The 14,111-nt window shown below is 42.0% G+C and overlaps 1 protein-coding gene across 1 annotated transcript in view; it reads left to right on the plus strand.

Moving 5' to 3' along the window:
• Positions 1 to 1,343: 1,343 nt before the first annotated feature.
• The window catches only part of YWHAQ (tyrosine 3-monooxygenase/tryptophan 5-monooxygenase activation protein theta), a 30,257-nt gene continuing 17,489 nt past the window's right edge, over positions 1,344 to 14,111 (plus strand). Inside the window, exons 1-2 of the mRNA XM_059942235.1 lie at positions 1,344 to 1,451; positions 1,894 to 2,251. Of these exons, the coding sequence (XP_059798218.1) occupies positions 1,958 to 2,251 (294 nt within the window). The 5' untranslated portion in view covers positions 1,344 to 1,451; positions 1,894 to 1,957. The remainder of the gene's footprint in view (positions 1,452 to 1,893; positions 2,252 to 14,111) is intronic.

Genomic DNA, 14,111 nt, shown 5'->3' on the forward strand with positions numbered 1-14,111 from the left:
TCTAGGGAGAGAAGTTTAGCTTTTCAAGTCTCCTCTCAAAAATAATACCAGAAGGGACTTCCTTGGTGGCTCAGTGGTTAAGAATCCGCCTGTCAATGCAGGAGACCCGGGTTGGAGCCCTGGTCCGGGAAGATCCCACATGCCACGGAGCAACTAGGTCCGTGCGCCACAACTACTGAGCCTGCGCTCTAGAGTCTGTGAGCCACAACTACTGAGTCCGTGTGCCACAACTACTGAAGCCCACGAGCCTAGAGCCCGTACTCTGCCACAAGAGAAGCCACGGCAATGAGAAGCCTGCGCACCGCAACGAAGAGTAGCCCCCGCTCGCCGCAACTAGAGAAAGCCCGCGTGCAGCAACGAAGACCCAATGCAGCCAAAAATAAATAAATAAATTTATTAAAAAAAAAAATACCAGAAGATAAAAAAAAGCTTTTACGCATAAGATGACAATGATGTGAAAAATACGTATTTAGATGCATGACCTAGAAAGGCTGGAAAGAAATATAAAAACAGTTGCTTTTTCGGGGGGCGGGGGAGGATTAAATGGGTGTTTTTCTCCAAATTATCCTTAAGGCCATTTCCCATTTTAAAGAAAATCATAATAGCTGGCATTGCCAGAGACACCTGCCTGGACTTTTTTGGGTATTTTCCAAGGGAATTTCAGGTTTTAGGTGCCCGTCTGAAACCGAATTTATCTTGTAAAACGCATGCTTATGCCACTTTCTCCAGGAACTAATTCCTCTTTAATGGGGATGGGATTATTTCTAATTCGCGGTCCCCATCGCAACGTCATTAAAGGCTGAGTTCAGTGTATTGAGCTCCAAACCTTTGTCACGAATAGGAAGGTGGAGGAAAGGCAGGCGCTTGTGCAACAAAACAGCCGATGGTGTCACCCTCCCAGGCCGGACCTCACCAGGGCCGACGAGAGCCGCAGCTGCATTAGCCCACAAGATGCAATGCACCATCTGCAACGGTGCTGCAGCAGGAGACCCGGCCACCGCAGGGGAGGTCATGCGAGCCTCCTGCTCCCGTGCCGCGCCCACGAGTGCCGGGGGTGGCGGGGAGGATGAGGGGAGTTGGTAACAGCATCGCCATGGCAACAGTGACGTCCTCGTACCCTGGATCTAATTGGAGGAAACCCCGTGGCCGAAGCCGCAGCCTGCCGGCCAACCGAACTTGCCCAAAGCCGACCCACCCTCCTAGCCTCCGCTTCCTCTCCCGCCCCGCCCCCTTCGCCCCCTTCCGCGCGCTCAGTCCTCATTGGCCAGAGGCAGGGCGGAAGGCGGGACTCTCGGGGACAGCTCAGCGCGCCATTGGGTGAGAAGGGAGAGGGCCGCCGCGCTGCGGCCCGCCTCTCGGCTCGGAGGTAGGCTGAGACGGGAGGGTCCTCGGCTAAAACCAAAGGCGGATCAAAGTGGTGGGACTCGCGCCGCGGCCGCGGAGACGAGAAGGTGAGCGCCAGGGTCGCCCCCGGCCCTCCTCGGGTCGGGCCGGGCCCGAGAGTCCGGCGGGAGGCCAGCCCCGGGGAGCGGCTGGCCTCGACGCCGCTCTCCTCAGGGACGGCCCCGGCGGGAAGGAAGGTGCGGGCCAACGACCGCTTCCATCTTGGGCCGGGCGGGCGCGGGAGCTGCCCTTCCTCCTCCTCCCCTTCCTCCTCCTCCTCCTCCTCCTCCTCCTCCCCCCGCCGCGGGCCTCCTCGGCTGGCGCCCCCCGGCCTCCCGGGCACCCCGCGGGGAGCGTGGGCGGGGGAGGGAAATTCAACGGGGCCGCGCTTGCGGACACAGACAAAGGGGGCGGTGGGCGGCGGGCGGGCTGCCGGGGCGGCGGGCGCATTGTCTGACGGCGCCGCCCCCGCCTTCTGCCCGCGACCCCGCCCCGCCCGCCCGCTCGCAGGCCCTCCGCACTCCTCCTCGGCATCCGGGTCGGTGCTCGCCCTCGCTGTCCTGTCCCCGGCCCCATGGAGAAGACGGAGCTGATCCAGAAGGCCAAGCTGGCCGAGCAGGCCGAGCGCTACGACGACATGGCCACCTGCATGAAGGCCGTGACGGAGCAGGGCGCCGAGCTGTCCAACGAGGAGCGCAACCTGCTCTCGGTGGCCTACAAGAACGTGGTCGGGGGCCGCAGGTCCGCCTGGAGGGTCATCTCGAGCATCGAGCAGAAGACCGACACCTCCGACAAGAAGCTGCAGTTGATTAAGGACTATCGGGAGAAAGTGGAGTCCGAACTGCGCTCCATCTGCACCACGGTCCTGGTGAGTCCGCGACCGTCCGGGCGGCGGGCGCCGAGGCGCCTTTGTGTGCGGCTCTCCGTGGGGAATTTCCCGGGGACGGGAACGAAGCGGGGGCCGGGGCTTGCCTGACGCTGTGCCGACGCGCGGAGGGCTGGAGGAGGTTAGCCTTGGCCTCCTTAACGCGTTATTTCAGTTCTCGAGATGAAGAAGCTGCTTTTTCTTTTCTTTCTTTCTTTTTTTTTTTTTTCCGGTGGTAAGTATATCTTTCCTAGGTGCTGCGTTGCTCCTCCACCAGATAAGTTTAAACATGAGAGTAGGTTCGTAGAAGGCTGAAAAGCGTTTTCCAGCGACCTCAGGCGATCTGGGAACCCTTTAAACGTATTGAATCAGTTAGTAGGCTTCAGGCTTCCATTGAAAGAAGGGGCGGGCGCCTTTTCCGTAAAGATCACGTATGTCAGTCGGTTTTCCTCCCAAATCCAGCAATGGAAATTTACTTCGAAACTCTGAATAGGTACCTCGTTTTTCAAGTAAGAGTATCTGTTGAGTTTTTTCCTTGTTAAAAGCGGGGAAGGGGGAAGAGTTTGATAAATGTGAAAAAGGCACAGCTAAATCAAAGGAATAAACCGTCCTGGGAAATTTCGGTGCTTGATACCATTTCTTCGCTGTTACGTAGCTACACGTGAACCCCGAGGTGTTGAAATGAATTCATATCTGGTGTGGAGTAAGCGAGGAAGGCTTTCCAGGATTTGAACTGTCCAGTCTTATCTAGGGTGGCTTTGGGTGGAGTAGGGTGACTGCTGTATTCACGCTTATTGGTGAGAGCGAGCATTTTTAGCTTTGTCATCGTATGGATCTTTCGATCAGTAAGATAAGTTTTTAAAATGTCAACACCAGCATTATATCCTGAGGTGTTTTAAAGTGTTTTAATACTGCAAAGAGTCATTTCTACTAATAAAATATGAAATAGCCGATGCGGTTGCCTCTTTTAAGTGCCACTTTTCCAGGGGGCCTACTGATTTTTGATGTGTTGGTTGCACGTTGTGTTTTAGGTGGGCTTTGAAAGACAAACATGCCAGACTGGTGATTTTTCAAGGGGGAATAGAGGGGGAAATGCGTCTTGCTCTCCCAACCTTTTCTTCCTTGCCCCTGAGATTCGTGGGGCAGGAATATTTTTTTCTTTCACCTATTTTTCCAGTACAAATAACAGGTGATCTGAACGAAATCATGGCTGATGGAGATAACTGGTAAAGGGGCAAAGGAAGCAGTGCAGAGCATGTGTACGAGGTGGAGAAAACTTTGAGATGATTTGCTTTATGTAGGCGAGATTTTATGTTCACCCATGTCTTAGGTTCCACTCCCTGCCTAGCATAGAGGAGACACTTAGGCTTTTTGAACTGAATTGACTGTATTCAAAAAATTTGCCAACTTGAAAGTGATGGTAGACTTCAGTGGCATATGGTAATGGTTATTGACAACATCCACTCTGTCATCAACGAAGACTGTAAGAGCTCCATATGGTAACGAGAAGCTTTTCTATACATGTTTTACTTTGGGACGCTCTCACAGCATATTTCAATCTCTTTGTTCTGTTATTGTTTTGCAGTTTGTTACTTACCCTGCAGCAATTCAGAATTACCACAAAATTTTTCCCGTTCTCTAGCAAGTTAGCTAGGAATATTTGTTTTATTTTGTAGCTCCTATAAATTTTAGTTTTTCTAATGGCATAAGTAGAGGAGACTTTGCTTAGTTGATAAGTGACTTGAAATAGAGACCAGGTAGATCATTTCAGTAGGAGAGAACCCCTGAAATTAGGACAGATTTTGTTTGTTTGTTTGTTCTGTTTTCTTCGTATATACTAAGTGAAATAGAAGAGTTGATTCATCAGACACCAAGGAGTAAATAAAATATTTTTATTAGTGAAATGGCTTAAAAGACTGATTGTGACTTAACGGCCAGCCTTCGAAAAAAGTCCTGAGGCAAGCCCATCGTCAAGCTGGCCGCTGTATTTGAGAGCTCAGCCTGTGCAAGGCACTGTGCTAAGCAGCATGGGGGAGAGCAATGCTGAAAACGGTGGAGTTTGTCCTCCAGTAACTTATAATAAGGAGCGCGTATGAGAAATACCCAAACGTAAATAATATATAATTCCCGTAAGATGGTTATGAATAAAATGCTGTGTAGTTTAAAGGAAACAGAAACCTCAGGAAAAGCTTTACAAGGAGTGGCTTTTGGAATGAGCATTGAGGGAGGGGGATCAAGGGGGGGGCAGTGTCAATATTCCAAGCAGAAGAAGTATACAGGATGGGCCTTATTCATGGAAGAAGGTTTCTGTATGAAGAGCAGAATATGTGCGGAGCTGGTGTAGGAGAAAAGCCTGTAAAAGAAGATAGGAACTATATAAGAGAATGTCAGAGGGAATTTTTCTCATTTGATTGACAGTGGGAAGACTCTGAAGATTTTCGAATGAGGTGCAGGTGGCAGTATCTAGAATTCATGGTTTGGGTGCTAATTTCCGGTTTGTAATCTGAACTGATAGATAAGGAAGTGATAGACTAGTGAACAAGAATTTGAGAATTGGTAAATTAGTGATTTAATCAGGAGTCTATCAAATAATGGGGAAAGAAGGATGAAATCTCAAGTTGCTGAACATGAGTGCCAAACTTAGGTTTTCTCTCTTTTTCCCCCCTTTGGTGAACGGGAAGGAGAATTCAGTGTGGAGGAAGTGTATGACACTGGCTTGTTATAGAAGGCTAATAAAGGAGTAATGTGGAGGGATAGGCAAAACTTTGGTTTTAAATAGCAGAGATTCTCAGCCTCATCTTTCTATTTCATAGAGTAGGTTCAGGGTGGAATTATTTGGACTGTTTACTCGAAATGAACATGGCAGACAGCTCTCAACCCTTTTGATAATCACTGTACCGAGAGAGGTTATTGAATTGTGGAGGCAGTAAAAAATGTTAAAATCCAAATATGTAATCTAAAGAGCAAAAGGAATTAACAAGACCCGAATGGCCAAGACCAAACTCTTCGTAGAATCTAAGAGAAGTTAAAGAGGAAGATATTACCAAGGTATCTCTGTCTCTCAGTGTCATTTGTGAAACCAGAGGTTGGGCTAAAATTTCTAAGTCTGTTGCAGTTCTAATACTTTGGGACTGTAGAGTTATATGGTCCCGGTCATTCCACCTGTGCTCTGACTTCCAACTCTAAAATGAGTAGTTTTTATAGTCCAGGTTGAAGAAGAACACGTCATCAATCATTTAAGAAATGTTGAAAAACTAACGACTTCAGTGAAATGTCTTTAGGAAGAGGGGATGCATAAGTCATTGGTGATCCTAGTAAGCAGTGTTGGAAATAGCAAAGTTTAAGTGAGAAAGGTTAATACTGTAAGTTGTATGACAACCGGGCAGTGGTTAAAAACTTGAACAAGGTGTTTAAGAGTCATTAGGAACTGGGGTGTGAGGTAAGGGTAATTGAAGAAATCAGAGGGGTCCACAAAGCCCTTCTGGGACCTGAGAACAAATATCATGTACAAAGTTCATGACCTTGGAGTAAGAACAGGACACTTAGAGAATGTAGTTACAGGATAATCTCTGTCTCAGGCAACCCCATGTTATCCTTCTGTGTTAATGGTCTTTTTTTTTTTTAATTTATTTTTGGCTGTGTTGGGTCTTTGTTTCTGTGCGAGGGCTTTCTCTAGTTGTGGCAAGTGGGGGCCACTCTTCATCGCGGTGCGTGGGCCTCTCACTATCGCAGCCCCTCTTGTTGAGGAGCACAGGCTCCAGACGCGTAGGCTCAGTAGTTGTGGCTCACGGGCCTAGTTGCTCCGCGGCATGTGGGATCTTCCCAGACCAGGGCTCGAACCCGTGTCCCCTGCATTGGCAGGCAGATTCTCAACCACTGCGCCACCAGGGAGGCCCTTAATGGTCTTTTTATTAGACTATTTTCAGTAGGTTGCTTTAGTATATATAATGTATAAAAGGTTTCAGGAGTTAAGGTCTATGTCATGAGTTTTTTTTTAAAGTAAGAATCATTTAAAATATATAGAAACTGAAATTTGTCTCTGGTGTGTAAAAGCCCTGTAATCTTAATTCCATAATGTGCTTGAATTTAGTTGTGTTCTAAATTAATCTCTTAATGAAAATATGTCTAGTGCTAGTTGTTATTTTGAAGAAAGACCGATATGTTGTTCCTGATAGTTAATGAGTCTTAATGTAATCTTTTTGACATGATGGAAAAATTATGGGCTCTGGAATCAAGAGTGACTGTTTTTGGGCCATTGCTCCGTAACCTTATAATTTTGTGACTGCAGGCAAGTTTCTCTCAGCCTCTGTTTCTTTATCTATAAACTGGTGATGATGGTTCTTACCTTTATAGGCTTGTAGTTAAAATAATAGGTAATAACTGACATTTATTGGGCATTTACTATTATATACTAAGTACTGTTTTAAGCACTTGATATACTCACTGTGTTCCCATTAGTTAGGTTGATAGTATTATTTATGTTTTAAAGTTGAGAAAACGGGGGCATAAGGAAGTTAAGTAACTTGGTCAATATCACAGAACCTAGTGAGTGGTAGAGCACGGATTTGAACCCAGGTGGTGTGACTTCAGATGAAAGTATATGAAACACATTTGGCCCTAAATAACATAGTAGCTGACTAAAGATCACAGTGTTTTGAGGAATTTATACACTTTAATAAATGTTTGTAAGTTAGGAGGGAGGGAGAATAGATCTGTGGTGGACATAACTCACTTAGTCTATAATTTTGAAGCCCTCCTTATATGCAGGATATTGCAGTAAAATTTTAAAACTTGACTTTTGGATTTTTTGCATTTAGAGTGTAAGCTCCTTGAAGCTAAGAGTTGTTTCTGAAGAGTGAAATGGAACGGAATATTGTACATACAGGCATAGAAGTACAAGGTTTGATCAGTGGTTCTCAGCCAGGGTGAATTTACCCACCAGGGGACATTTGGCAAGTTCTGGAGATAGTTTTTGGTTGTCAGGACTGGGGTGGGAGTGGGGAGATGCTACTGATACACTGTGAGTAGAAACCTAAATGCTGCTAAGCGTCACATAATGCATAGGAAAATCCCCCACCACAAAGAATTACCCAGCCCTAATGTGAGTAATGACTGAGGTTGAGAAACTCTGGTTAGGTTATGAATAAAACAAGCAGTATTAAGTTGTATTGAATTGTATCACACCTGTCCTTTAGATTCTTATTAATATATTGGCATCTTGTCAGAACCCTTTGTCTAGACTTCAGCTATTTTTTTTTCTTTGTCACTCTTATGTGTATGCTATTTACCTCTGCAGTTCACCTTTCTGGCACTTACTCAGTGGGTCCTGCATTTTCAAAGTTCCACCTCAGGGTTTACCTCCAAGGCCCTGAGCTTTTTTCTTTTAAAAAAAACTGGGCACAGAGAAAAAGGATCCAACTGAAATTATAGTGAAATCTATTTAGGAAGAGGCAGTTAAAATTGATGAACAGCAAATATTCCCCTCTCCTTCATAACTGCCATTAATAGTTTGGCATATGTGGTTCCAGACTTTCGAGCCTGTACTGTGTGTTTATTTGGATGTTGCATAATTATACTAATGCACCACTGAACATTTAGGTTGTAAACAAATTTTCTCTTTTATAAACAACACTGGGAAGGACATCCTTGTTGCGTGCTTTATACTAGGATTTACTGAGGTTAAGTTTTTGGAAATGAAATTTCCAATCAGAAGATACGCATTTTTTTTTTCCCCAGATAGCCCTCTGAAAAGATTGTATGTGTTTATACTGTCATCAGCTGTTGTTGAGAAAGACCATTTCCCCTTACCCTCTCCAGCACAGACAGTTGTTTGCGGTTAACAAAAATCTAGTGACTGGAAGAGTTGAAATTTTACCTCCTTGTTCAGTTTTGGATGTAATGAGGACTATCTTTGTTCTCACAAAGGGCCGGTTACCAGACATTTTTTTTTTTTTTTTGAGTCTCATAGACAGTTTCACTTATAAAATGATACCATAGCATGGGATTAGTTAATTCAAGGTGCTTGACAGTTGGGAAATCTGCTTGATCATATTGATGTTTATTTATTCCTTTATGATATTTATCAATACCAATTTTTGTATTTAGCACTAGTTCTTTCAGAGTAACAACAGAAAATATCTTTGTACCATTGACTTTCTAGGTATCGAGGGATGGTAGAGAGGCATCATTTAAAAAGATGAGAAAAGAAAAAAAAACTATAGTTCATCCATTTCTACTTTAATTAAACTCTTAATCCATGGGTAAATCAACAATGAAGGTTCCTGAAATATTTCATGATAAATAATTTGACCAGATTCGAAAACATTGTTTGCATATTGAAGTGTTTAAAGACAAAATGATGATGATACCTAGAACTTCAAAATAATGGGTGAGGGTTATAGATGAAACAAGTGTGTCTGTGAATTAATATAGTTGCAACTGGCTTTAATGGGAATTCATTATACTGTTCTCTCTTCTCTTGTATATGTTTGCAGTTTTCCATAATTAAAAGGTTTTCAACCCTAGAAATTTTCCACTCTTACGTATTTGCACAAGAGGAAAGACCTGTACAAGAATGACCATAGCAGCTTTGTTCTAAGAGCAGAAAACTGAAAACAGTCCATTAGTAGGAAAAAGGATAAACTGAGGTATATTCATACAGTGGGATACTATTCAGCCGTAAAAAGGAATGGACTACTGACGCATACTATAATGTAGATGAATTTCAAAAACACGCTAAGTGAAAGAAGCTTTGCACAAAATAGTACATAATGTCATTCTATTTATGTGAAATTCTAGAACAAGCAGAAGTAGTCTGTGGGTGAAAAATCAGAAGAGTGGTGGCCTTGGGGGATGGAGGCAGGGACTGACTGAAAGGGGCCGGAGAGAACTTTCTATGGTGATTGTAATGTTCTTTGTGTTGATATGGATTTGCGTTACACATGTATATGCATTTGTGGAAACTGAGCAAATATGCGCTTAACATTTGTTCATTTCATTGTATGTAAATTTTTGCTTCAAAAGAAAATAAACTCTAGTTAGTGATATTTGTGTACTGATGTCTCAGTTTACACAAAAACTAGTAGAAATGGATGGATATTTGATAAAGCAGTTTGGTAAAAGGTTAATGGTGGGATCTGGGTGGTGAGTATATGGGTGCTCGCTGTAATTGTTGGTTGCTGTATATTAGGGGTATAATATTCTACACGCTATGGTTGAATGCCTTTAATACGTATAGAAAAAAATATATATATAGTGAAACCCATGTCTTGTTGACCTCAAGATATGAGAACGTGTCTCCTCTCCACCTAGGAGATGGCCCTGATGGACTTGGCTTTTGTTTGTATTTGGTGGCAGATGCTAACTAGATTAATGGGGGTACAGAATGCAGTGGAAGACTTACAGAACTGGCCATACTCTGGGGCGGTGGTTCTCAAGCTTCTCGGTCTTAGGATCCCTTTGCACACACTTGAAAATACTGTGGAACCTAAAAAGTTTTGGTTGTGTAGATTATATCTATAGATATTTACATTATTAGAAATTTAAACTGAGGATTTTATAATCCATTTTAGAATAATAAGTCCATTAGAAATTAACATTACTTGTGTTTTTTTTCAATTGTAGTAAAATATACATGATGTAAAATTTACCATTTTAAGCATGCAGTTCTATGGCATTTAGTACATTCACACTGTTGTGCAATGGTCACCACCATTCCAGATATTTTTCATCTTCCCCAACTGAAACTCTGTACCCATCAAACACTAACTCCCCATTCTCCCATCCCAGCAACCACCGTTTTGCTTTCTGTCTCTGAAATTGACAACTCTGGATACTTCGTGTAAGTATAATAACATTTTTTTAATAAAAAATGAAATTGAATGAGAAAAGTGGCATTACTTTATAATCTGTTGTAGTATCACGTCTCTTTTAGCTTTTGGAAAACTCCACTCATGAGAGAATGGCAGTGAAAAAGAAGATAGTACCGTAATACGTATTATGAAAACGGTTTGAGTTTGTGCCCTTCCCCATCCAAAAAGTTGGGGGGAGGGGTAGAAGTTCTCTGAACACACTTCGAAAATTGCTGCTCTAGGGGCATTCTGTGTGATTGAGCAGTTTCTGAGTAGTGGTCATCATGTGGTGATAATGAAGTTTGTAAAACCTTCCCTTCCCTTCCCATTGCCCAGTTCCTTTACCCCCCAAATTACTCTAGGAATATAGTTTTGGAGACCAGAAAAATCACAGACTTGATAATAAAGAAAAGTTTATTTTAGATATTGGGTAAGAAAGAGTCCCTGTTCATTCCTGAAAAACTGACTTGAGAACTAGTATGTTGGAACGGCTTCTGCTTCCTTATGTTGAGAATGGTAAAGTGAGGTTAATATGATGTCTCACTCCCCAAGACCCAACCCAAAAGCAGATGTGGCATGAATGAAATATGTAGATGATGGGCTTTTGGATCTGGTTGCATTTAGGTTTGAAAGTTAGCTCTTGAAGACAGGAAGTCAGGTTAGTTGATAGCCAACATTGGTTGAAGCATTTCAATGAAACTTGTCTTTCACGAAGATCTTGACTATCCATTTACATTTTTTCTGTCCAGCTGAACAGTATTCCATGATTTCTTTGTCAGCTGGGCCTTTTGCTTCGGATGGATTTGGCGTGGTGTGGTGCTGAATACATGTTATAAAATATTCTCAGTTAGTTTACTGACTGCCTTTGACCAGTCTCCTGTATGTTTGCTGCAGGCTTTACTTAGAGAAATGGAGAAACAGTGGTGCAGGTGGTGAGACCATGACTATAAGGACTTCTGTAAATTTAATCTAAATGCTTTATTCTTAAAGGACAGTCTTAGATTGCTCTTTGTAAGTGCCAGGGTGACTGTGGGAAATAAGTGGGAAAGTACGTGAAACTGCTTTAAAACCATAATGATACTGATTTTTAAATCAGACTTTCTACTGTTACTCGTCTAGAATATTTAGTACTCTCATTTTCCATCTTATTTTGCTCATTCCACCAGACATGACTTGAACACAGCTCAGAGAGGTTTTGCTCTTTTAAAAACTATAGTATTAGATGCCTGCAACTAAACATGTATCAGTACATATTAGGTGTTCTAATCGTTCAGCCTGGTACTCTTTCCAAGTATTTGGCAACACACTTTTAGACCTTCAGTGCTTGTGTTGCTCCCTCAGGATTCTGAGGGACTAGTAAAGAGGTTAGAAAGGTTACAGTAAGGGTTTACACATCCTTTAATCAGAAAATACTCTAGATTATTTGGGGACTGATTGCAGAGACCAGGTATTTGATTTTTAAGAATGTCAAAAACTTAAAAAAGAGTTTGGAAGGATTGACTATCCCGTTAATATAGTTAAGCTATATGTAAGTTAATTTTTATGTAATTTAGCCTTTAGTATATTTGAAAAAAATTATGTAATATTTAAACATCAAGGGACTGACATTTGAAATGGGGAATGGTATTTATTGAGGTGACTTTATGTTCCTGAACAAATTGAGATGGGAGTCTTTATCAAACTACCGATGGTCCCCTGGAAATTTTTATCCTCCTGACCTTTCCCACATCTGCCAAGATACTTGGAGTAGAAAAAAACTTGAGAACCATCTAATTAGAGAAAGGATCAAGAGTAGCAACTTCAAAAGATTAGGGAAGGAGGTAGGGGAGAGTGCATTGGCCAGGCTCAATGACAGAAGTTGTTAATTTTGATGAAATATGACTTATTTTTTTTTCTTAGGTTGCTTGTGCTTTTGTTGTAATATTTAGGAAACCATTACCTAATCCAAGGTCGTAAAGATTTATACCTGTGCTCTTACCTAAGCATTTTACCATTTTAGTTCTTACATTCAGACTTTTGGTCCATTTGGAGTTAATTTTTGCATGTGGTGTGAAGTGGGGCCCAACCGGCATTCTTTTCATGTGGCTACTCAAGTTGTCCCAGCACCATTTGTTGAAATATTCATGTATCCTTGATCTGAAATTCTCACCTTATGGGGAAAATAACAAGTGGTTTGGCATAAAAGCTCGCTTAAGGAAAACTTGTGATTGCTCCATTTTTCATGCTCTAGCCAAATTGTTCACCCAAAGCCCTCCATATTTTCTTTCTGTCCCTCTACTCACTGCTTTTCTTGGTTGGAAGGCCTTCCTTCTCCCATTTCTATATGTTGAAATCACACCTATCCTACAAGATATAATTTCGGTGCCACTACACTTGTTATTATAGTCAGTTACAAATTACAGCCTATTAATACTTTCAGATCTGTTTCCTTCTACTCTCCTATGTGCAATTATGGGTGGATGAGACATGTGTTTACCTGCAAGGAAACAGCCATATTGATTTACTTAGTTACATAGCCAGTTAGCTGTGACCTCACATTCAACTCTTCTGGAATAGTGTTCTTTCTGTTCCCTCTGCCTTTCATAGTAAAGCCTTCCTTTATAGACCCTATTCTTCTGAGATCATCTCATCTTTCTCTGGGTTCTCTCTTGTGTGGAAGTCAGGGAGAGTCAAGGCTTTATAAGTCTATGCTCTTCAACTAGAGCAGCTCCCTTTTGTCTCTTTTACTGTTTACTGGTATTGCTTAAAAAAGACTTAGGGCAGGGGGGAGAGAAAATAAACATTTCAAAAAATTTTGAAACCATTACCCTGTTAGATGGAGTCCACGTTCCTTAACAGGACTTAGGAGACCTTCAAGCCTTTCCCTTTAGCTTCCTTTCTCACTACTCATTCCTTCCCTCTGTGTTCCAGCCACATGGAATTACATGGTTCTCTCCTATATTGTGTACTTTCTTAGCTTTGCTCTTATTCTTTCCCCTGTGTAAGCATGGGTTGTTATGTTAATATAATGTTTTATCTTCCACCGTCTAGTAATGAGATGCAATTCTATATTGTCTGGAGTTTACCAGTGTCCTGAGTTCCTCTTGTGGCTGCATCTGAGTTAGGTCGATATTGGTAAGCTGTAAGGGTGTGTAAGAATAAGGACTTCGTCTGTATTTTTTCTTCTGTATACTATTAAGCACTGCTATATTTTTCATGGTTGTTTTTTGTGCTGTACCCAGTAGTTCAGTTGAATATAATCAGTAACCCGTGTAAGTTTAGGTGCAAATGCAGATTAATTTTTTTTTTCTTCTTTCTTTTTAAATTTTCTTCTCTTTATGCCCTGTAATCTGGTAGACGAAAGGCTCAACTACAGGGTTGTATGTAATTCAGCTGCAGAGATAAATGTATGTGGCATGGGTTAGCCACAGATGGAAACATTAGTCTGCAAATAATTGTGTAATTTCTATAATGTAGAAATGGCTTAATTCAATTTGTCATAGACTTACAAAAGACAAAGCTCATGTGAAAGTACAGGTATCTTTGCTATTATCTATTTTTGATAGTTTTCCTAGGATATAGCAAAACTTGACCCATATACTAAGCTAGCAAGGCAATTTTGACCTATTTTTAATTACTTGAACATATTTTCTTTTAGGTATCAAGATGTCTGTCCAGTTGGATTACTTATGACCAAACTAAGATTTGACTTCCTGTTCTGTTTGTTTTGTTTTCTTTTCCTTTTAAGGAACACTCTTGTTTTCTCACTATCATTTGTCATGTTTTACTTTGCAAATTCCAGTGGCTAACGTAGTTTCTGGATACTAGTAAATTGCAAGTTCTCTAAGGGGAAGGAAGTATGGACATTGACGCTTGCCTTGGTTCTTTTGGTAGCACTGATCTGTAAATGTTGGTAGATTGTGGTTATGTATGTGTAATTGGTTTTGATGCAGATTGGCAAATTTGGAAAGCAGTATTAGTGTTGCCAGTGTATGTATTAAACTGTCCTTCCAAACCTTTACATCTTGGCCAGA

Source organism: Balaenoptera ricei, chromosome 13 (assembly GCF_028023285.1).
Source record: "Balaenoptera ricei isolate mBalRic1 chromosome 13, mBalRic1.hap2, whole genome shotgun sequence".
Taxonomy (NCBI): Eukaryota; Metazoa; Chordata; class Mammalia; order Artiodactyla; family Balaenopteridae; genus Balaenoptera; species Balaenoptera ricei.